We start from the raw sequence: 25,099 nt of genomic DNA, 5'->3' as shown, positions 1-25,099 counted from the left end.
TTTCTTGCTGAGGGCCCCCAGGCACCAGTCTAGAAAATTAAACATTTCAAACGCTCTAAACACTCCTTTAAGCAAGTGATCCAAGTCCGAAAAGGTCCAACACACTTTTGAGCGTCTCATAGCAGATCTTCGAGGCGAGTCTACCAGACTTGAGAAGTCAGCCTGGGCAGAGGCAGGTATTCCCAAGCCTGGTGCTTCCCCTGTGGCATACCAAACGCTCGCTTTCGAAGTGAGCTTCGTTGGAGGGAACATGAAGGAAGTCTTGCCAAGAAGTTGCTTAGACTGCAGCCATTCCCCTAGGATCCTAAAAGCCCTCTTGGAGGATCTAGCTAGGACAAGCTTGGTATAGGAAGACTGAGCTTGTTGCACTCCCAGCGAAAACTCAGATGGTGGAGAGCGGGGTATAGCTGAGACAAAATGGTCTGGATAAACCTCCCTGAGAAGAGCCAAGACCTTGCGAAAATCAAGAGACTGTGGAGAGGGTCTGGAGTCGTCCACGTCCGAAGAGGGATCAAGGTGTGCTTCCTCATCATCCGAAATCTCAACCCCAGAATGAGGCGACGGGATCGGATACGAATGCTGAACCGCAGAGTCAGAACGAGCAGGAACAACAACAGAGGTGGAAGGAGGAGGTGCAGCAAGTTCCTGTTCCTGTGGTATGAGTGAAGCGTGAATAGATCGAGGCTGTGCAGAACAAGGTAAAGTTCCAGCAAGCAGAGATGTCTGAGTAGCAGGATCAGGGTGCACGGGTAGAGCTCGGTGCAGCAGCTGAGCAGACTGACTCACAGGTGGAAGAGGTTCAACATCGTACGCCTGGCAGATGGAGCTGCGACTGGGTGCAGCGAGTGCAGGCGGGTGCAGCACAGGCTGAACCGGTGCAGGAGGCTGGTGCACCACCGGTGCAGGCGGGTGCAGCAAAGGCTGAACGGGTGCAGGAGGTTGGTGCACCACCGGTGCAGGCGGGTGCAGCACAGGCTGAACGGGTGCAGGAGGTTGGTGCACCACCGGTGCAGGCGGGTGCAGCACAGGCTGAACGGGTGCAGGAAGTTGGTGCACCACCGGTGCAGGAGGGTGCAGCACAGGCTGAACCGGTGCAGGAGATAGGTGCACCACAGGTGCAGGAGGTGCAGCACTCTCAGCACGACACTCACGCATCAGGTCCGAAAGCTGAGCTTGCATGGACTGAAGCATAGACCACTTGGGATCAGCAGAGACAGTAGCAGACTGAGGTAAAGCCATAACAGTGGTTGCACCACCGGTGCAGCTCTGTTGTACCTTACTCCTCTTGGGCGGAGTACAATCGCTAGAAGACTGAGGCGAGTCAGAGCTGAGCCAACGACTGCAACCTGGCTGAGCACTCGTGGGTTGGACTCTGCGTTTAAGAGGTCTAGAGACCTGAGACCAACGATTCTTCCCCGAGAGAAGATCAGCGGACGAGCGGAAGACGGGCTCAATCGTCTGCAAGTGGGAGTGACGGTCTGTGGTAGACACGCCCGCAACCACTGAGGATGATTCTGTGCGCCTAACAAGGCCTGCCGAACCCTTATGCCCTTCGACATTGCTTCTCCCCTGGGCTTGGGAGCTTGCAAGAGGTCCCGGACTGGGAGAACGACTGGCTCGCACAGAAAAATCCCCACGCACCACACTGGCACTAACACTAGTACAAGGCACTGCACCGACACTAGCACTCGTCACAGCACTGGCACTAACTTCACCCACTGCACTCTTGGCCTTCAACTCTTTCACTTCGGCCATCAGAGACTTATGGTCACTTACCACTGACTCTACCTTATCGCCTAAAGCCTGAATAGCACGTAAAACCACTGACATATCAGGCGGAGGGCACACAGTAGGATCGGGGGTAGCCACTACAGGGGTAGGATCAGGAAGAGGATCATGAGATGAGGAAAATAAAGAAGAGTGAGAAGAACTCCTCCTAGCTCTAATTCTCTCTAACTTAGAAGAATACTTTAAAAGTCGGACAAAATCCAATTCCGAAAGACCGGCGCATTCCTCACATCGATTTTCCAACTGACAGGGTCTGTCCCTACAGTCAGAACAAGCGGTGTGAGGATCTACCGAGACCTTCGGAATACGTCTATTGCAAGACCTACAACGTCTATGGGAGGGGGCTTGCGAAATGTCAGACATTTTGTTTCAAGAGAAGTCAAAGGGAGATCCAAAAAAAAAAACAAGCAAAAATTCGTTAACCGTTAAACTGAATTAAATAAAAGCTATCTAGCTAATATCAGAAGGTTTCCAGTAATGCGACAGCCGTAAATCAAAGAGAATACATCACCAAATAAGCGAAAATAAACTCGAAGACCATGAGCGTATCCCAGAACGTCTAGCCGGAGGCACGACAGAGGAATAATTGAGGAGGTGTCAACAAGAAGTACTTGAGTACCTGGCCACAGGTGGCGCTGTTAGTACACCCCCTTCTAGTATTGTGATAGCTGGCGTATCCCTCCTTAGATTTCTGTCGGGCAACGGAGTTGACAGCTACATGATTATCGGGTAAGTTTAATATTGAAAATTATATATTATGTCCAAATGAATAATAAATGACAGAGGAAAAACTTTTTAAAAATTCAATTAATTTACAGTATAGCACTAAAAATATCATAATGTACTTACATAAATACATAATTGCTAATATCTTATGAGGTTTACAATCTTCTATTATTATTTTGTCTTGCCAAAGATGATTTCTACAATATGCCAATGACCTTTCTCTTCTGCCTCTTGTGCTGGAGTGTTATTAGATAAATTTAATATATCTTTTGTAGCTCCCCATTCAATCAAAAGACGCGCACCTTGCGCAAACCCACGTACGCCACAGTAGTGCAAGGGGGTGTTTCCACAGGCATCTTTTAGGTCAACCTTTGCCCTGTTGGCCAATAAAGCTTCCATCATGGAAAGATTTGAGCTTTGTGCTGCAAGATGGAGGGGCGTCAACTGTTTGCTACGTGTCTGTAAATCAGGGTCCGCTCCTTGGGATAAAAGTATCTTGGCCAAGAGGAGATGACCATGCATTACAGCCACATGTAGAGCCGTGCTCCCATCGGCATTGCACGAATTAATTGATGTTGCCTTAAAGGAACCTGCAGGCTCCTGTGTGTACTGCAACATGGGCAAGCAATTAGAGCACTGACACAATGGATGACACAATGATTTCGGGGAAGATAGCTCATGGGACGGATTTGAATCTTCCTTAATGTTGAGGTAATAGCATACCAACTTGATATCACCAACGGCTACAAATTTCAGCAACTTTTCGATCCTCTTCATTTCCTTTGCACTCTCAGAAGAAAATAGCTGACTTGGATTATCTGAACACTCAAAAGACCCTTCCGAGTGAAGTAAAGGTCTACGTCCACCCACATCTACTCTGATGAAGCCATGTAACTTCTCATTGTCCTTCTTTGTTTTAGCATCTAAAATCATTTTTGTAATGTGAAAATTATGAGCACACTCAATTGGGGTCAGCTTTCTGTTATTTCTTATTTTCAAATCAAGACCCAAAGCTATAAATCTTTCCAAGAGAAGTTCAACAATTGATGTATAACCCCATCGACATGCCAAGTGCAAGGGAGTATCAAGTACATTATTCTGTGCATTGATATCTAAATCACAGCCAACAGATTCTGCATAAAAAAGTAAGGCCTTGACACAACCTAAATGTCCATTTAATGAACACAAATGTAAGGGAGTATTTGAATCACTATCACACTTGTTCATTTCAGCACCTGCATGGAGCAAAAGTAGAAGAGCATTCTGATGACCACGCTGTGCTGCATAGTGCAAGGGTGTTGCACCTCTGAAGTCGGTAGCATCTAAATCTGAACCTAAACTTATCAAAAGCTCAACAACAGTTGGCCTACCAAAAATGCAAGCAACATGCAAGCCAGTATAACCTCTCTCATCACGTGTATGGACAGTGGGTAACAAATTTTTCTTTGGCTTTGATACGAGCCGTTCACACTTATCACAAGAGCAAAGAGGATGACACAACTGTGCATCTGCCTCTGTTATTACTGGCTCTCTCTCTACACTATCTTGAAATGGATTGTACTTTCCATCAAGAATGTCCTTCACATCATCTGCCTTACCCAAGCGAATGCATTCAAAGTATCGTGCAGTGGGATCTACTCCTTTATATGCAAGGGCTTCCTCCATACTTCTAAGGACTGGACTTGAAGTGCTATCTGGCTGTATAACACTATCAGCTTCTGGTGAGGTAGAACCCATAAAAGCACCTGAATCAATATGTTGTATAGCTGCCTCTAAGGATGAAATATTAAAACTTTGTTCTCCACTTTCAGCACCCAATGCAGAAAAACGAAAGAGCTTTAAAAAGGTTATTTGGGCATACCAGTTTGGGATATTGGCTTTCACTACTAGAAACACTATTACTGGCAAAAGTATATCAGAAGAAAGAATACTACAGTGCGTCATTACGACAGAAATGGATCTCTTCAAACATCCAAGTTTCCCCAAAGGTGATGTGAAACCTTCAATGTTGGAAAACTCAAATTTTGCTTTTGTCAAGCAACCAGAAAGTTGAGGATCTATGTCTAAATCTCGCACTTGTAAATCAGATAGATTCTTTATTGTACGATTCAACCGTGCATCCTCAACAGCAGTACAGGCAGTGATACCTTTCATTAAACTCTTATAAATCCCATGTAACATGTAGGTCTCCACAGCTAATTTAACAGCATCAAGAAGATACTGATCTCCTCTTGTCTTTTGCTTCAAGCGAGAGTTTTCCGACAGAGTTACCTGAATAGCCTCTGAGAAAAGTTCACTACATAGGTCTCGTAATACAGGTAGAGATTCTTCCTCTAATTTTGACCTCTCAGTAAGAAATGCACGGATGAGGCCATCCAGTTTCGATAAAGTTTTCTCTCCACCAGCTTCTGTCCACAGTAAATCGAAGCAGTCACGAAGGTTAGAAAGCACCACTAAATTAGACGTATTAGTTGGCAAAGCCTGCGAGGCGTACAGGGGGTCTTCAAGGCACAGCACTTTATACTTGCGATTTTCTTCATCATAAAATGTCTCGTCAAATAAAACATGAACTGAATGGGGGTTAGAAACATCGTTCTGTAGCACCTTACCTCTCTTAGGAGGTGTGCAGTCACCTGATGACTGCGGAGAGTCAGAGCTAATCCAATGACTGCAACCAGGTTGTAGAGCTCTTGAGGTCTGGACTTTGCGTTTGAGAGGTCTAGAGACCTGAGTCCAGCGTTTTCTCCCTGACATTTCTTCTGCAGACGAGTAAAAGACGGGCTCAATCGTCTGCGGGTGGGAGTGACGGTCTCTGTAAGACACGCCCGCAACCACCGAGGATACTTCTGTGCGCCGATCAAGGCCTGCCGAACCCTTTTGCCCTTCGACATTGCTTCTCCCCTGGGCTTGGGAGCTTGCAAGAGGTCCCGGACTGGGAGGACGACTGGCACGCACAGAAGTACCCTCACGCACCACACTGACACTGACACTAGCACTTGGCACCGCACTGACACTAGCACTTGTCACAGCACTGGCACTATCACCTCCCACTGCACTTTTGACCTTAAGTTCTTTGACTTCTGCCATAAGAGACTTATGGTCACTAACCACCGATTCCACTTTGTCACCTAAAGCCTGAATGGCACGCAAAACATCGGACATATCAGGTTGAGCACAAATAGTAGGTTCGGGGGTAGCCACTACAGGGGGAGGAAAAGGTTGAGGATCATGAGGTGAGGAAAAAAGTGAAGAGCGAGAAGAACTCCTCCTAACTCTCTCTCTCTCTAACTTGGTTGAATATTTCAGGAATCGAACAAATTCAAGTTCCGAAAGTCCGGCGCATTCCTCACATCGATCTTCCAACTGACAGGGTCTTTCCCTACAGTCAGAACAAGCGGTGTGAGGATCAACCGAGGCCTTCGGAATACGCCTATTACAAGACCTACATCGTCTATGGGGTGGGGCTTGTGAAAGGTCAGACATCTTGAAACAAAGAGTTAGTCAAGGGGGATTCCAAATCAAGCAAAAAGATCGTTAACCATTAAACAGAACTAAATAAAAGCTATCTAAGCTAATAGAGAAGTTTCCAGTATAGCGACAGCCGAAATCTTAGAGAAATACTTCACCAAAAGCCGTGAACAATAATCCAAGATATAAGCGTATCCCAGAACGTCTTGCCGGAAGCACGACAGAGGAAAAATTGAGGAGGTGTCAACAAGAAGTACTGCAGTACCTGGCCACAGGTGGCGCTGGTGAGTACACCCCCTTCTAGTATAGTGATAGCTGGCGTATCCCTCCCGTAGAATTCTGTCGGGCAACGGAGTTGACAGCTTCATGATTATCGGGTAAGTTTAATATTGAAAAAAGCAACCGCAAACAAGTGAGATGGCACTCCCGTAGGAGCATGCATTGCATACAGGTGAGTTGGCGCACTTAGGAGCATACGAGCACATACAGTAATAGTATGTTAATGCATAATAGCGCTCTAACGGGAATACAAACACGTGAGATTACAGTATCAGAGCGTGCGATCGCAAATGGGCATGAGAAATAGTAGAAGTCGCAAACATGTAACTTTGATCAATAACTTTGAAAGGACTAATCGTCAAAACAAAATGGGAAAGGGAGACAGTGCCCTTTATTTTTCCAACTGGCAGTGTGTTCTAAATCTGATGAACGTATGGATCTGCTGCCGGTACTAGGAGACGAAGGTGCGGCTGAGGCGAGGGAAAACTTCAAGTTCTACTTCTATCGACAGTGTGCAAGGATGCTTCATTTCTCAGTTACAATGGCAGCATCAACACTACTACTCAATAGCAAGGGAATAAACAGCAACAGGAAAGCTGTTAAAAGGAACTAATAGTGTATACCATCAGGTTACACAGCTGTCAGTGGGGCTTTTCAGTCACCCAACAGTAACTACCAAACATTTGAAGTTCCAGCCAGGCTGTAAACATATAGTAATCTAATTAAAGGATAACGGTTTGTATTCGTGTAAGAACAAAATATCCTTCAAATACACTGTCAAGCAACAGCCCAGATATACTAAAACTTTATTCATCTGAATATAGCCTATACGACTTTGTGGGTTATTAGTAAGATTAGAAGTACAGTAAACAGGCATGATTTCTGCCTCAATCTCTTACTGTATTTTGCCATCCTACCCTTCTCAAACAAGATTAAGTTCTTGCTCAAAATATAGAATTTTAATTTTAGTTAAGCTTGAAATCCAAAACCATCAGTTTTTGTACACAGTACTTAAAATTTAACATCTAGAAATTGCAATAGAAGCAGGGGAAGGAAGAGAAGACAATTGACAAACTAAGAATATTTACAGGTATATTCTGATATAAATAGACCATAAACAGATGGAAATGGAAAGACATGTCTAAGGCCTTTGTCCTGCAGTGGACTAGTTACAGCTGATGAAGATGATGACTAAAAAAAATTTTCAAGTACACTGTGAGCCCTTAAAAAATATACTGAACGTTACTATTTTAAAAGTAAATTATATTTTTTGTCCAAATGAATAACAAATGTCAATGTCAGAGGAAAAACTTTTTAAAAATTAAATTCATATATAACACTAAAAATATCATAATGTACTTACATAAATACATAATTGCTAATATCTTATGAGGTTTACAATCTTCTATTATTATTTTGTCTTGCCAAAGATGATTTCTACAATATGCCAATGACCTTTCTCTTCTGCCTCTTGTGCTGGAGTGTTATTAGATAAATTTAATATATCTTTTGTAGCTCCCCATTCAATCAAAAGACGCGCACCTTGCGCAAACCCACGTACGCCACAGTAGTGCAAGGGGGTGTTTCCACAGGCATCTTTTAGGTCAACCTTTGCCCTGTTGGCCAATAAAGCTTCCATCATGGAAAGATTTGAGCTTTGTGCGGCAAGATGGAGGGGCGTCAACTGTTTGCTACGTGTCTGTAAATCAGGGTCCGCTCCTTGGGATAAAAGTATCTTGGCCAAGAGGAGATGACCGTGCATTACAGCCACATGTAGAGCCGTGCTCCCATCGGCATTGCACGAATTAATTGATGTTGCCTTAAAGGAACCTGCAGGCTCCTGTGTGTACTGCAACATGGGCAAGCAATTAGAGCACTGACACAATGGATGACACAACGATTTCGGGGAAGATAGCTCATGGGACGGATTTGAATCTTCCTTAATGTTGAGGTAATAGCATACCAACTTGATATCACCAACCGCTACAAATTTCAGCAACTTTTCGATCCGCTTCATTTCCTTTGCACTCTCAGAAGAAAATAGCTGACTTGGATTATCTGAACACTCAAAAGACCCTTCCGAGTGAAGTAAAGGTCTACGTCCACCCACATCTACTCTGATGAAGCCATGTAACTTCTCATTGTCCTTCTTTGTTTTAGCATCTAAAATCATTTTTGTAATGTGAAAATTATGAGCACACTCAATTGGGGTCAGCTTTCTGTTATTTCTTATTTTCAAATCAAGACCCAAAGCTATAAATCTTTCCAAGAGAAGTTCAACAATTGATGTATAACCCCATCGACATGCCAAGTGCAAGGGAGTATCAAGTACATTATTCTGTGCATTGATATCTAAATCACAGCCAACAGATTCTGCATAAAAAAGTAAGGCCTTGACACAACCTAAATGGCCATTTAATGAACACAAATGCAAGGGAGTATTTGAATCACTATCACACTTGTTCATTTCAGCACCTGCATGGAGCAAAAGTAGAAGAGCATTCTGATGACCACGCTGTGCTGCATAGTGCAAGGGTGTTGCACCTCTGAAGTCGGTAGCATCTAAATCTGAACCTAAACTTATCAAAAGCTCAACAACAGTTGGCCTACCAAAAATGCAAGCAACATGCAAGCCAGTATAACCTCTCTCATCACGTGTATGGACAGTGGGTAACAAATTTTTCTTAGGCTTTGATACGAGCCGTTCACACTTATCACAGGAGCAAAGAGGATGACACAACTGTGCGTCTGCCTCTGTTATTACTGGCTCTCTCTCTACACTATCTTGAAATGGATTGTACTTTCCATCAAGAATGTCCTTCACATCATCTGCCTTACCCAAGCGAATGCATTCAAAGTATCGTGCAGTGGGATCTACTCCTTTATATGCAAGGGCTTCCTCCATACTTCTAAGGACTGGACTTGAAGTGCTATCTGGCTGTATAACACTATCAGCTTCTGGTGAGGTAGAACCCATAAAAGCACCTGAATCAATATGTTGTATAGCTGCCTCTAAGGATGAAATATTAAAACTTTGTTCTCCACTTTCAGCACCCAATGCAGAAAAACGAAACAGCTTTAAAAAGGTTATTTGGGCATACCAGTTTGGGATATTGGCTTTTACTACTAGAAACACTATTACTGGCAAAAGTATATCAGAAGAAAGAATACTACAGTGCGTCATTACGACAGAAATGGATCGCTTCAAACATCCAAGTTTCCCCAAAGGTGATGTGAAACCTTCAATGTTGGAAAACTCAAATTTTGCTTTTGTCAAACAACCAGAAAGTTGTGGATCTATGTCTAAATCTCGCACTTGTAAATCAGATAGATTCTTTATCGTACGATTCAACCGTGCATCCTCAACAGCAGTACAGGCAGTGATACCTTTCATTAAACTCTTATAAATCCCATGTAACATGTAGGTCTCCACAGCTAATTTAACAGCATCAAGAAGATACTGATCTCCTCTCGTCTTTTGCTTCAAGCGAGAGTTTTCCGACAGAGTTACCTGAATAGCCTCTGAGAAAAGTTCACTACATAGGTCTCGTAATACCGGTAGAGATTCTTCCTCTAATTTTGACCTCTCAGTAAGAAATGCACGGATGAGGCCATCCAGTTTCGATAAAGTTTTCTCTCCACCAGCTTCTGTCCACAGTAGATCGAAGCAGTCACGAAGGTTAGAAAGCACCACTAAATTAGACGTATTAGTTGGCAAAGCCTGCGAGGCATAAAGGGGGTCTTCAAGGCACAGCACTTTATACTTGCGATTTTCTTCATCATAAAATGTCTCGTCAAATAAAACATGAACTGAATGGGGGTTAGAAACATCGTTCTGTAGCACCAGCAAGTTTCCCTTCAACACAACATCTCTGTCCGCTAACGTTCGCAAATGCGTTTCAGGTAATTCTTCACTAGGCACCAAAATATGAGCTAAAACATCATCCTGACCTAGAGCATACTTAGGTAATACCCCGGCCCTCGGCACGCAAATAATCCATCCAGAAAGAACAGCTTTCTCGAAGACATCCACATATTCTCCCTTGAGCACTTGGAAGAAGGTGTTCTCTTCCAAGTCCTCGTCGTACCTCTCCATTGATTACACCTTCAAAATCGGTCACGGGACACCATTCGCTTCCCTGTCCCTCCCACAAAGAACCGGTTGTAAGCCTACACTGTCAACGTCCCCGTTCATCGACATTCGATATCGTATTAAAGATACGGATTCTTTTTACAGACACATCCCGTGACATGGAAAGGCAGACGATCCCCAGACGACAGACTTAACTTCCGGGGAGTAGGTAACACAGTTACCAGGGTTGCCAGGTTTTCCAAATGAAAAAAAAGGCAACGTCTGATCAACTGCAGCTTTAAAAGGCCAACCAAATAGTAAAAAAAAAGGCCGAAAATATAGCATTTAGGGCTGACCAATTTAAAAAAGGCCGATTTCAGGTATCTAGCATGAAAAGAGGCCAAATTTGGAGTTTTTGGCCCGAGAAATGCCAACCTGGCAACCCTGACAGTTACCAGAATGTAAACAGCTGATCCCAAATATTAGTATTGTTTCGCAATTTACAGCAGGGAAACTCGCAGTATCATTGAGTTTCAAAATTCGCATACAAACAATAAAATTGACACTTTTAGACAATCCAAATTATAACTTTCTAGAGAGAAAGAATGGGAGTTGTGTACTCGTTATAAGACAACCGAATCCAGATTTAGAACATTACTTCACCCAATGATATGGTTAATCAATGTTTTTTTTTTATACTAAATGAGTTCATCTACAAATAAGAATGACGACTTATATAAACGTCATAACCCAAATAACACTTGGTGTTTTAATCAATACATTTACGTTGAATTTTTAGAAAGGGAGGATAAAAATAAAAATAAACTTTGTTTACCATTAGTTACATATAGATACATATGCCAAAATGGACATGACACAATATATGAAATTGTTGGCAACATATCGTTTTACAGAAAACACATCTTTAGACAAATACATTATTCTCAAACGGGAGTGGTAGATAGCTCAAACAGTAATCCACCTTGCAGCTGGCCATCTATGACTGAACAAGACGGTAATAAAGTTACATTGGATATGGCGAATTTATTTCTAAAACTTGAAGATGTTAACTATGAACATAAGCCATATGAGTATTAACACTGATAGTCTTCTTAGGAATAAAAACGTCATAATAAAACTACAACTGGTCACAAATATTCAACGACCGATAAACAAAAGGTTTACTGAACTTACTACGTAATAAAGCATTAAGGGTAAGGGTAATGTTCAGTGTCGTTAAGACTAACGCGAGTGGTTCCAATAAAAGACTTAATCGATTTGGAATGGGCCAGATGCTATACAAAATTATAATACACCAACTATGAACACAAAAATCATTAAAAACCATTCTTTAATGAGCTGTTAGAACAAAATCGATGTTTAAATCTCGATACATAAAAAATTGAAAGTATTCACATTAATAAAGTATCTATTATTTACATAGAAACTGCTATAGCAATACATGCAATATATATAAGATATAGACATTGTTGTAATTATATTCAACACAGATTTTTGTGAGAAAAAATAAATTGAACACGGCCATATCATCCGAAGATTGGCCGATTACATAAGCTATTCCAACAACAGAATGCGGCAAAATTCTGTTATTAATGTGTTCATACCATATTATATTGGGTAATATCATACTAAAATAAAACACTCGTTGATTATAACACCGTACATATCAATATAAATTTGAGCTCGCCTAAGGTAGATTCAACTGAAAAGGGTAACATTGCCCGAGTCAGTGGCCAAAGTGAAAACTGACTTACACAGATTGTGATTCATAAATAGAGTATAATTTCGCTCACGTTCATATAGTTTTCAAAAGAGAGAAATGTCTTTAATGAAATTTATTCCTTAAAACACGTCGGGTTACTTGTCTAGGAAACATTTAATATACTATATATTATGACATTTATGAAAGATGAGTCTCATGCAAATAACAGATGATGGAATTGATGCGAATGTACAAATCGGTGTCATGATAAAGACCAGGAGAGAGAGAGAGAGAGAGAGAGAGAGAGAGAGAGAGAGAGAGAGAGAGAGAGAGAGAGAGAGCGCTTAAAGGTCTCTAAACGGGATTTTTTTTTAAAGGATGGAATTTATTGAGATTACGTACAAGAGTGGTATCACTTCGGTATCAAATGAAATAAGTTTATTAAGACGTCTTTATTACATGAGAGAGAGAGAGAGAGAGAGAGAGAGAGAGAGAGAGAGAGAGAGAGAGAGAGAGAGAGAGAGAGAGAGAGAGGGGGGGGGCAAAGTCAGTGGCAGGCTACTTGAGCAGGCTAACTCGCTCATAGAGTCGCCACCTTTGTAAGGCTACGTCCCATATAACTCGCAACATAAATATTCCCATTTGTTATTCGGTTCTAGCATGTTAAGCCCATTCTTCACAGTTAAAATAGCCTCTCTCGTACCAACTTCCCCTACATGAACTAACGTAGAAGTGACAAACCTTCCCCTATTTCTATCACGTGGTGCCACTGCAGATTAAATAGCTGAAATCGCCCATTTCCTGTTGCGTATTCTGGAGCTTTCAGATATGCGACCCCAGGAAAAGTAACAGCCTCCCACCTGACATCAGATCGATGATATAAAGACTCGTTTATTTTCCAAGTACTACAATACGATTTGACAGATCACAATTTTTACGCTATATGATACTCATAAAAGCTTAAGAATGCATTTTCCGTTTGTGACATGACTATGAAAACGGACCTTACCCAAAATAAAGTAAAAAAGGTTATTCAGTGACTCCTGTTTATCGTGACTATTTGCTCGACCATACCTCTCTCTCTCTCTCTCTCTCTCTCTCTCTCTCTCTCTCTCTCTCTCTCTCTCTCTCTCTCTCTCTCTCTCTCTCTCTCTCTCTGCTGCTGCTTCCAGTTATTTGCGGTCTTGCCATATCATTAGGAGATCTAAGATTATATTTTTCCAATAAAATTAATTTTTTTTCTATAACATTTCTTATTATGAAGCCAAATATAGCCAGCAATAAACTTATAGGATATGTTCTCATTTCCGGAGATTTAGAAGCTAGTCCACCTTATGAATGAACGCCACCAATATATTTTTATGAATTTTATTTACCATACGATTTTTGCAACCTTATCTGAAAGTTTCTGCCATGCCCAAGGAGGTATTCACATGAATGGTGTCTGCTAATTATATTTGGGTAATGTATTATAAAAAAATAATAAGTTCTTCTTTCGCAACAATAACTAACAAAGAAACAACGTGTTAGGGATGAGACAGAACCCTCCCTTTGATTGAGGACCATACAATTCAAGTCTACAGTAAATTTACTAGTGTTGACAGAGATGCAGTTAATTTTTAAATTAAAATATATGGAAACCTCCCAAAACCTCTCTGAAGCGTGTGACGTAATAATACATAGGTTGCAACGGTAGATATTGTATGATATCTGAGTTGCAACATAGGCCATTCTTTGAAGAATAATAATTTCCCCCTTACCATTTATCGTGACTTCTCACAAAATATGCTATTCATTTCCGCATGAAAATAAAACTTGATTATGGGTAACACAAAGCTCTCAGAGAGAGAGAGAGAGAGAGAGAGAGAGAGAGAGAGAGAGAGAGAGAGAGAGAGAGAGAGAGAGAGAGAGAGAGAGAATTAGTTCATAAAGGTGGACTTGAAGGATGAATACTATCATAACACAACCTATTCACATTTACCAAACATCTTCACTTAGACAATATTCAACCTCTCAGTGTTAACAATTGTAAGGGCAAACGTGATATCCTCATATGCTTGTAGACACATCTAATAATTCCCTCACTTTCTTCAGAAACTTCTAAGACAGCAATTTAGCGTATCTTCTAAAAACATACCGAACTTAACAATAATTTCCCTGTTGGAGCCCCTGGGCTTATAGCATCTTGCTTTTCCAACTAGGGTTGTAGCTTGGATAGTAATAATAATAATAATGACATTCGCATAAAGATGTAAATAATCCAAGCTTATGCACATTTTTAAAAAAATATTGGCTATACTTTCTGGTTATATTCTCAAAATATCATCATTTCAATTTGTACACGAAATTACAACAAACATGTTAAACGATGTGGTTGTTCTAATTGCATAACACCTTGTACGGTGCTTGAATGGGCTACTGCTGCTAATGTATATGAACAAAGCGAATACAACCAATTTCCTAATATCGCAAAAGGGTCTGCCCCTCTCTTTTATTCTTCTCCTGTACTTCTCTTTCTCCCTATTTCCTTAATATTTCCCATCCCGAGTACCTGCCTTTGAGCTATAAACTGGATTGTATCCAGGGGTACTCTTCCTTTCCCCACTTCCCTATTATTATTATTATTATTATACGAACCAGAGCAGTTGGAACAAGTAATATTTCGATAATGAAGCCACCATTGGATAAAATCTGTCAATTCGCTAAAATTATGTTAAGTATAATGAACATAACCCGCCATCTCTCTCTCTCACGAGGTGCCTCACACTGAGGGACCTGGGGGAACCCAAACAAAAAATAAGGCAAATAAGGTAAGGTAAGGCTCTCTCTCTCTCTCTCTCTCTCTCTCTCTCTCTCTCTCTCTCTCTCTCTCTCTCTCTCTCTCTCTCTCTCTCTCTCTCTCCACCGACATGATGTTATCAACCTCGAGCAGTTCGCGCCAAAACCTTTGACATTGGTTGGGTACATTTGTTGTGTTCAAACTTCAAAGAAATCACAACCAAAAACGATGTGGTGTGTCAATGAAACCCTCATTTCAAAGCTTTGTTTGATGGATTGCGCTCCAACAAGGTCTACATTATATATATAAACTTACAACAAGCACGAGGCAAAGGAAAAATAATTGCTCCCCAGTTCGTCTAAACTTCGGCTATTTGATAAGATCAGCTTAAAAGTTCACACTAAAAGTCTCTTACCGTTGAACTAATTAACATGGAATGTGAAAAGTAACATTTGATTTCTATTAAACCTGGTGATCATATTAGTTACTATGAAGTTTACTTACTTGAATCTGTCCACGATTAGCCTTATGCAGAGCCATGGCGGGGGCTGTCAAACACGAAGACATCTTAGCACGAATGTTTTCAGTCTAAACAGAAGAATATACTATTAAGTAGTCAGATCTGGCTTCCAACAAGCCCCCAACAACTTCCAAACACACTAAATTTAACAAATACGATAGCTCAAACCAAGACAGAACAAGTTTACGATGCTTGCCGCAATAGCCGGTGGTAAAGTGGTACAATACTTCATTCAAGGCCCAAGTTCAAATGGGGACCTATAACGCTGCCAGACGTAAAAATAACAATCTGTAAAACATTACAAATAATATTTACGATATTAATTAATAAGAATCACATAAATAGCTAATATCATCTTCAACTTCATCATAGCAAAATTTCCATATATACAATTTTTGGTCAATTTTTATCGATATCAATACATGGCAGTATAGCGATAAAGATTAAATGAATTGAATAATGGGTTGTTTTAAACTAGGATGTGAATTCTTTAGATTTTATCGGTGTATTTTGATATAGTTTTTATGAAACTTTTTTTCATAAGTTTTATACCAAACGTATCCACCACTTCCATGGCAACTATAGATATCCTACCATAAGCAATCTCGTTTCCATGGCAACGTTTGGTCTCGGAGTAAGCACATGTTGAAACTTCAAAGGTAAAGTACTGATTTCTAGTTAATTATTATTATTATTATTATTATTATTAAATGCTAAGCTACAACCCTAGTTGGAAAAGCAGGATGCTATAAGCCCAGGGGCCCCAACAGGGAAAATAGCCCAGTGAGGAAAGGAAATAAGGAAAATAGAACATTTTAGGAATAGTAACAATATTAAAATAAATACTTCCCATTTAAACCATAAAAACTTCAACAGAACAAGAGGAAGAGAAACTAGGTAGAAAAGTGTGCCCAAGTGTACCCTCAAGCAAGAGAACTCTAACCCAAGGCAGTGTAAGACCATGGTACAGAGGCTATGGCACTACCCAAGAATAGAGAACAATGGTTTGATTTTGGAGTGTAAACCCAAAATAGCGTAAATTTAACAATTAGCTTGTAAATACAAGGTTTATTCTTCATCATTGTAGGTTAATCTCACGTTTCACTTAAGCCCGTCATTTTTTATAATAATAAGGTTTATTATGCGAATCTACATAACATAAATGCAATGCTTTGTTTGTATTCAACCTAGCTCTTTCTGAAACATAAAGACTTATGATTGATTTTAAATCATTTCAGCAAACACGTGGAGCTGGAACATAAAATATGTATTGACCCAGGAAAGGAAAGGTGATAAACTTGATTGGAGTTAATAGCCTACTTTTCTTTTCGTGGCATGACACACACACACACACACACACACATATATATATATATATATATATATATATATATATATATATATATATATATATATATATATATATATATATATATATATATATATATATATACATATATGTATCAGCCGTCGCTAGTCCACTCTAGGACAAAGACGTCAGACATGCCCTTCCACTCCGTCTGTGCACGGTCTTTCTATGACAGTCCATACCAGCACATTTTCTTAGCTTGTCAATCAATTCTCCTCCTTCGTTGCAATCTCTAGCGACCCATTCCGTTATTCTTTTTGTCCATATATTATGCCATTATCATTACAATATGTGCCATGCCCACGTTTATTTCTTCTTCCTACTTGTTAGAATATCCTCTACTTAGTTTCCTCTTGTATCCATGATGCTCATTTCTCTCTCTCGTCGAGTTTTAACTAACTAACTTGATAAGTGTAGGACCATCTGGTTAAATGTTTTTTTTTTTTTTAAAGAAAGTAGCATTTTACGTTTCATAATCTCATTATGTTTACCAAAAGCTCTCCATCCCATGCTTATCCTTCTTTCTATTTCGGTCTCATGTTCTGGGGAAACACTGTTTGTCCTAAGTTCGTATATTCGCTAACAATATCTAGAGAGGTTCAATCATAACCCTTATTTATTGTCTCTGCATTGTCATTGAACATTATTTTAGTTTTACTCATATTAATTCCGTCCTACGTAATTTTTGTTTTGTCTATTCAAATCGTCTATCATCTTTAGTAATTTTTCCCATGATTCACTGAATAAAACATTGTCATTTACAAATCTTGAATCGTTAAGGTACAGTATTCCCTATTAATGACAATTCCTATATTTACCCCAATCTAAATTCTTTGAATGTGTGTGTTAGCACTCACAATTGTTAGTAACACTACAGTTAGCTGATTTTCCATAGCCTAGGCATACCTGATTCACAGCCAAGGTCAATAGGAGCATAATGGATCTTTAACAAAGCATGCAATAACTCTTATTCATGTCTAAATAATTTTACCCTAATGGGGGTTTTACACGGTCAAACATGTTGGCCAACACACTTGACAACACGACGTTTGAGAGAATGTTTGAACTTTGAACGTGTGAAAGGGGTAAACATGTTTGACCAACCGTTCACCAACGTATTGGACGGATGTCTGACGGGGCCTGACTTTTGTGGGCGGAGCTTGTTCGGTGCATGTCCATGTTTGAACGTGTGAACGGTCATCAGTGATCAGTCTCGAACCGTCATTCATACTCAAATCTCGCCGAGGTAACATCTATAATGAATGGAGTGACCATATTCAAAAGTTCTAAATATGTTGATTCATCCATGCGCATATAATTGCGTCATTCATCTGGGTCTAATTTCAGCTCTTTCATTAAATTGGTATGTGAAATTTGGTCCCTTATAAGCAACCAGTCCTTTGTCCATTTTGAACGCTTCCTTTTCGCACCGATTGAGTTTTGTCTGTCAGTTTGGTTTGAACATGTAAACACTCTTCAAACATGTTGTGTTGGAGGTTCGATGAGCGTGTTGGCCAACTTGCTTGACCGTGTAAAACCCCCTTAAGACTTGTGTTGCATGCACGGATATTTTTATATTGTGTGATGATCACGCTGTACATAATTTAACTAACATATAAAGAGTTGGTATTGTTGTTCAAGATACAGTAAGTGTTATTTATGTTCAATGGTATTTGAACTCAATAATTAATCACACCTTGGGCTATAAAGTCCAGTACAGGGCCCTGTGAGGCCATTCATTGCCCAAGTCCATCTAGAGTAAACCCATAGTTTACAATATGCTGTTAGATTTATAATAGGTTGGACAAAAAGACCGTCATTAAAGTATTATATAAAACAAGTGTAGCAAGAGGTCAAAGAAACACTGCAAAGGTGGTTAAATAATGTCTACTGTACATCGCATTTGGTGAGTCACTATTATTATTATTATTATTATTATTATTATTATTATTATTATTATTTGCTAGGCTACAACCCTAGTTGGAAAAGCCGGCTGCTATAAACCAAGGAGCCCTACAGGGAAAATAGCCCTTTGTGGAAAGGAAACAATGAAAAATAAAATCTTTTAAGAACAGTAACATTAAAATGTATATTTCATTTATAAACTATAAAAACTTTAACAAAACAAGAGGAAGAGAAATTAGATAGAATAGTGTGCCCGAATGAATCAGTGTGTTTGAAGAGGAAACTGTTCTAAAAAACTGAAGAGATGGAAAGCCCTGGGATACGATGGAATAACTGCCGAAATGATACTGGCCGAAAATGAAGTGACTCTCAGAATACTTACAAGATTTTTCGTAGAAAGTGGCATGAAGAGGCAAACCCTGATGAATGGGAGTTAGGAGTGTTGATGAAGATAGCAAAAAATTAGTTGCGACTGATTGCAATAATTACAGAGGTATAACACTTACGCCAGGTGTTATGAAAATATATAGTATGCTTAATCTAAAGAGACTGGGGAGAAAGATTGATGAAAAACTGAGAGATGAACAAGCAGGATTTAGAAAAGGTAGAAGACCAAATTTTTATTTTGAGACATGTACAGCAATGCGTAGTGTCGTGATTTTCACCAGTTTATTAAATCTGCCCGATGTACTGGGCGGATCGCAAGGCCTTAAGGGCAAGATTCCCAAAACCCTCCAGGATTTAATTAAAATACGGCGATAAAATTTACAATTTTATTACAAAAATAAACTCTGATAAAGACAAACAACATTCTTAAGCATTCACAAGACTTACTGAAAAAACAAGACTGACCCTAGGTAATATAGCATGTGCTCTTCAAGCACAAAGTCCACACCGGACTCATTAACAAACTGAAAATAGTGCCAATTCGAATTCATTACACAACGAATCACACACCAAATATCCCTATTCTTATTTAACTCAGGATTCAGATCCCCAATCACAAGGATCTCTACACTAAACTGCGATATAAAAACTAAACGTCTTGCACTCAAACTTCTACTACAACCAACCTGGTAGACAAGGTAGAGAGGAGAGATAACAATTAGAGGGGACTTACTTCGGTTGGGGACGTTGGATCAAAGAGGACGAGCTATCCTTGCAACCCCCGACGTCACCTTTTTGGCGCAATTTGCCCTGAACCTAAATTTCTACATTGGATTTTTTTATCATGTTACAACAGAATGACTTTATTTTTCCTAATCTTAAATTACCAGCAATTGATTTTATTAGTCTCAGCGCCTTCCTACCAGGTGGTTTCCTTTTTTGGCTCTAAACGTTCACGTCTGGAACTACATTCATTCGCCCGCGAGTTTCTCCTCTCCCTCCAATTTGACGTAGTCGTAGGCGGAGTCAAATGGCGGGAATTTCGATTGATCGGGTCGAAATTCCCGACATCCTCCACGCCCCAAAATAAGGAGCGATGAAACGTCGGTCAATTGGATGGAGCTAGACTCGGGGTGAGGGGAGTGGCTTACTCCGAGACTCTGTTAGGCTCGCTGCGTAGCGCTCCGCAACGACTCGAACAGAGTACGCACAATATACTACAGCAATGTTACCCCGGGGTAATAAACACAATCAATAATATACAGTCATATAACAGATCAAAATAGGCAATGGGCCTGGCAATTCTAAAGCACTCGTGTAATACACATAAGAAACAGCAGAAATAAGTGATATGTACACATTTTACAATTCAATTGGCAAGCAATTAGGCAATGGGCCTAAGACAATTCAAGAAATGGTAGAAATGCAATCATAATAAGTCAAGTGCAACGACAATTAGGCAATGGGCCTAAGACAATTCAAAAAATGGTAGAAATGCAATCATAATAATTCAAGTGCAACGACAATTAGGCAATGGGCCTAAGACAATTCAAAAAATGGCAGAAATACATAAATGACAATTCAAATTCAGTCTGTCTCAACTCACAATAATCGAGACTTCTATAGCGCTGCTACATGCAGGCTGTTACTTAATGGAGTACAAGAGGGAGGGGCTGGTTCTGTGCAACGCTCGGTCTGTACGCACGAGAGACCATCCCGTCCCCGTTCTCCACCCCTAAGCACTTCCAACCTCCGCAGATTCACGCACACCTTACAAACTCCACCCTCCCTACCTTCCAGATAGAACACGCCCCCTTTTCACTTACAGTTTACAGCTACTTTTTATATATCGTCACCTTTCAGTAGACAGTCCATTAGTTCTCGCTGTTTCGCGGCAGCCCTTCTCAATGGGCGTGCAGAACGTCCTTGTGCGTTCGTCTGCTCTGTTTCATTTTCATTTTCACTTCTTTCACTAACTGCATAGTTCTCACCTTCCTCGTCGTTGTCGTCCGTTCCTGTGGCTGGTTGTTGAGTTGTCGTAGCTGTTGCCATACCCTGGTCGTTCCCAGACGTCTCCGCTATCCCTGGCATTCCGGCTGTCGAACTGTAAGCACCCTCTTCTCCGTCATCGCCGTCGTCTCCTTCATGGTCATCCTCAGAGGGGGCTATTTCTAGGGGAACCAGGTGGCTGACAGCTCGCAACGATTCGACACCCTCAAACAACACTTTCGCCGAGCGTACGACTCCGTTGTCGTCAGGATACGTCTCCACGACACGTCCCAGTGGCCAAGTCGCTCTCTTCTTATTGTCCTGCTTCACTAGCACGATGTCTCCGGGGTGCAGCTTGGAGGGTTCCCCGGGCCGACTGTCGTGCCGGGCCCTCAAGGCACTCAAGTATTCCTTTCTCCAGCGTTCCCTAAAGGCTTTGAGCGAATCTGTCAATCTTACGTAACGATCACGTAGCTTCCGAGAGGTGAAGGTTGCGTTCAGATGGTCGTCCGGTAAGATGGGGGCCATGAGGTGGACTTGGTGTCCTCTTATCAAATGGGAGGGGGTGAGGACTTCATCCTCGTGCTCGTCACCGCTGTACATGAGCGGTCGATTATTCACCACTGCTTCTGCTTCTTTCACGAGGGTTAGCACGTGGGCGTCCGGCAGGTACTTCTTTCCGAGGGCTATCTGGAGGGTCCGTTTCGTTACTCCTATCAAACGCTCGAAGAACCCACCTTTCCAAGGTGCACGGGGCGTCTGAAACCGCCACTTTATGCCAGTTTTCCTCAGGAACTGCTGGACTTCATCCTCTTCATAAAGTCCCTGCAGGAGGTGGCTGGCAGCCTTGAAGGTTTGATGGTTATCGGACATGATGAGCTGTGGGGCACCGTGGGTGGCGCTAAACCGTCTAAGTGCCAACACGAATTCTTCTGCTTCCAAAGAGGGACAGAAGTCAAGGTACACGGCTCTGCTGGCCATGCAAGTTACGATAAGTATATACCCTGGCCGTGTTTCCGTGTGTATAGCTGCTGTGTGGTCCACTCCGACCGCCGTGAACGGTTTTGTGAGGGTGATCCTTTCCTTTGGCAGGGGGGGTGGTGGTGGCTGTCTCGTTAGAGGCTGGAAGGCCAGCTTGCATTCAGGGCATTGCCGCACGGTTCGCTTCGCAATGGAACGTAGACCCGCCACCCAACATTTCTGTCGAAAGATACCTATTAGAGTATTCACCCCACAATGCAAATGTAACTGATGTAAATAATTTAGATACATCCTAACCAAATGCCCTTTGGCTGGCAAGAGAATTAAATGATCAGTTTCTCCTACATGGGACACTCGTCCCCTGGTGCAGATGAGATTATCTACCAAAACTAAATTCAATTGTCTAGCAAAATTAGCAACTTCACGAGGGGGTCTGACTCCGCCCTCTAAGTAGGCATAAACAGTAGGCAAATAATGTTTTTGCTCTAATTTTACAACAATACTGAACGGATGCCGTTCTATCTTAGCAAACTTTAAAACTAGTCTGGCTACTCGTAACAAGAATTGGAACCCTACTTCCCTCTTCAGGACGTCCCAAATCTCGCCTGGGGGGGTAGGACACATCTCCTCCCTCAACTCCTGCACCGCCGCTACTACGTGAGTTTGATGTAGTAAATCTTCCTCCTCGCAAGGAACAGGCCTTCCCGTGGTCCTGAGAAATTCTGGACCGTTCCTCCACAGGGGGTTAGCTTGCAATTGTTGAGCCGTTGCGCCTCGGGATAGGATATCGGCAGGGTTCTGCTGACTAGGGACATGGTTCAGACTGAAACTACAAACCTGCTGAATAAAATTAATTTCCGCCACTCTGTTAGAAACAAATACATTTTTATTAGACCTAGCATCGGGCGATGCTACCCACGCCAACGTTACCTTACTGTCGGTCCACATTACTATTTCCCGTGGCTCGATCAGATCCTTGAGCGTTCTTGCTAGTCTGCTGCCTAACAATAAGGCCAGCAACTCTAGCTTAGGGATCGTCAGCTTGCTCATCCCTTTCGGAGTGATCCGGGTTTTACTCGTTACCAGACTTACCCGATTGCATTCGTCCCTAGTATATGCTACTGCTCCATATGCCTTACTGCTGGCATCGGTGAACACGTGAAGTTGTAAGCCTTTTTTTCCTATTGATCTTTGAAAGGTGATGTCGCTCACCGCTTTCAAATCATTCAACAATTCACTTGCCTCTTTAGCCCTCTCTTTTCCTAAAACATCATCCCAACCTACATTATCCTCCCATAGTTGTTGAAGGAAAAGCTTTCCCCTTACAAATAATGGGCTTATCAAACCTATCGGATCATATATGGAGACTAATAGGGAAAGTACCCTACGCTTCGTGGGCACCCATCCCTCCCCCAACTCACAGATCCTTTTGCTTTCTTTCACACACAATCTGTCCACGTCCCGGGCCCATCGCAGCCCGAGCACGTTCACACTCACAGGCTCATTCCACTGTCTCTCGCTATCGAAGGCCAAGTGATTGCTGGCCCACCCTTCTAAGGGCATACCCGCCCTTTTTAAGATGTTATGAACAGACTCATGCTCTTGCCTCATATGTTCTATATCTTCAAACGTGGCCAGATAATTATCAACATAAAAAGATTTTACTAAATCTGGGCGCCCTTCCTCTTTAAAATGACAATTTAATATTTGCTGTAGCAAAAATGGACTAGCTGTGATGCCGAACACCACGACTCTAAAGGCGAAGGTAAGCGCTCGACCAGCTGCCTTGCGCCACAGAAATCGTGTGTATTTGGCATCACGAGGATCTAACAAAACACGATGGAATGCTTTACTTATGTCGGCTAACATGGCATATCGATTCAACCTAAACCTTATAATTAAACTGTGTGCTACTTCTACCAAATTGGGCCCAGGTAAAAGACATTCATTCAAGGACTTGCAACCTTGTGACTTGGCAGAGGCATTGAACACGATTCTAAGGGGGGTGGTACGGCTGTCTTTCTTAACCCCAAAGTGTGGCATGTAATAACCTTCCACTACGGGATTTTTCACTTCTGATATAAAACCTGCTTCGAGATACTTATCTATCACTCCCTGATATTGTTCAAGATATTCCCTATCCTTTCTGAATTTTGTTTGCAACGACTCCAACTGCGCCATAGCGTTACGATAATTTGTTTCTGGCCTAGCATCCGATCCGAATGGTAGGCTAACCTGATATCCCTCAGGTTTTCTTACAACGCTTTGCGATACCTTTCGCACGGCCTCGGCCTCGCGAACAGTGTATTGCTCTGATGGGGCGATACCAACACGGTCTAATCGCCACCACTCATCTACATCATACAGATATGGCTCGTCCGTGATTCTGCACACTCTCAACGTTCTTACTTGTTCGACCTTTTCCCCTTGGAACAGCCACTGTGGCACCTTCCCGTACGGGGACATACCATTATGCGTTAAGAAAAGATTTATCCCATCTACTTTTTCTACACCTATGACAAAATAGCTAAAATAATCAGCCCCAACTAATATGTGAACGTTCTTCATGGTATCTGATTGGTTTGCTGGATCGGCTAACGTGACTCCCTTGGTCAACAGATGCTGTCTGACTTTAACATAACCCACGTTATGTATCGGGACGTCCACGTGTTCGTGTGCCACCAATTTCATACGCACGATTCTTTTCCCCATTTCAACCCTGCAACTTACTACATCGTATTGGCCGCTTATTTCCTCGGAACCAAACGGAGCTATATTCAAGGATACTCTTCCTACCACCGGTAGGCCTAATTGACGGGCAATTTTTGCAGAGATGAAGCTCCTCTGGCTTCCTGAGTCGAGAAATAGGCGGACTCGCTTACTACCTTGCCTTTGTTGAATACCTGCCATGGCTGTTGGCAAGATAGTGCATGGGAGGTCCACATCAGACCTCTGCGCTTGTGCATGGTTTAGATTCTACTTTAACTTTGGATGGACAGGGGGCAGATTGGTTCTGTGCAGGCGTCGCATTTACTACGGGGCGGGACGTTGTTGATTGACTATTACTATGACTAGGGATTGATTGCGGTCTACCCGCGTCGCAAATCGCAGTG

General features: G+C 41.7%; 1 protein-coding gene across 1 annotated transcript in view; it reads right to left on the bottom strand.

The window, feature by feature from the left end:
- The window catches only part of LOC137646111 (serine/threonine-protein phosphatase 6 regulatory ankyrin repeat subunit A-like), a 48,967-nt gene extending 38,385 nt beyond the window's left edge, over positions 1-10,582 (bottom strand). Inside the window, exons 1-2 of the mRNA XM_068379314.1 lie at positions 7,676-10,582; positions 2,638-5,154 (exon numbers count right to left, since the gene is read on the bottom strand). Of these exons, the coding sequence (XP_068235415.1) occupies positions 2,686-5,154; positions 7,676-10,357 (5,151 nt within the window). The 5' untranslated portion in view covers positions 10,358-10,582 and the 3' untranslated portion in view covers positions 2,638-2,685. The remainder of the gene's footprint in view (positions 1-2,637; positions 5,155-7,675) is intronic.
- Positions 10,583-25,099: the final 14,517 nt, after the last annotated feature.

The sequence above is a fragment of the Palaemon carinicauda genome, chromosome 1, assembly GCF_036898095.1.
Source record: "Palaemon carinicauda isolate YSFRI2023 chromosome 1, ASM3689809v2, whole genome shotgun sequence".
NCBI lineage: Eukaryota > Metazoa > Arthropoda > Malacostraca > Decapoda > Palaemonidae > Palaemon > Palaemon carinicauda.
Note: the sequence above shows the minus strand (reverse complement) of the source record. Positions and strands in the feature narration are given on the sequence as shown.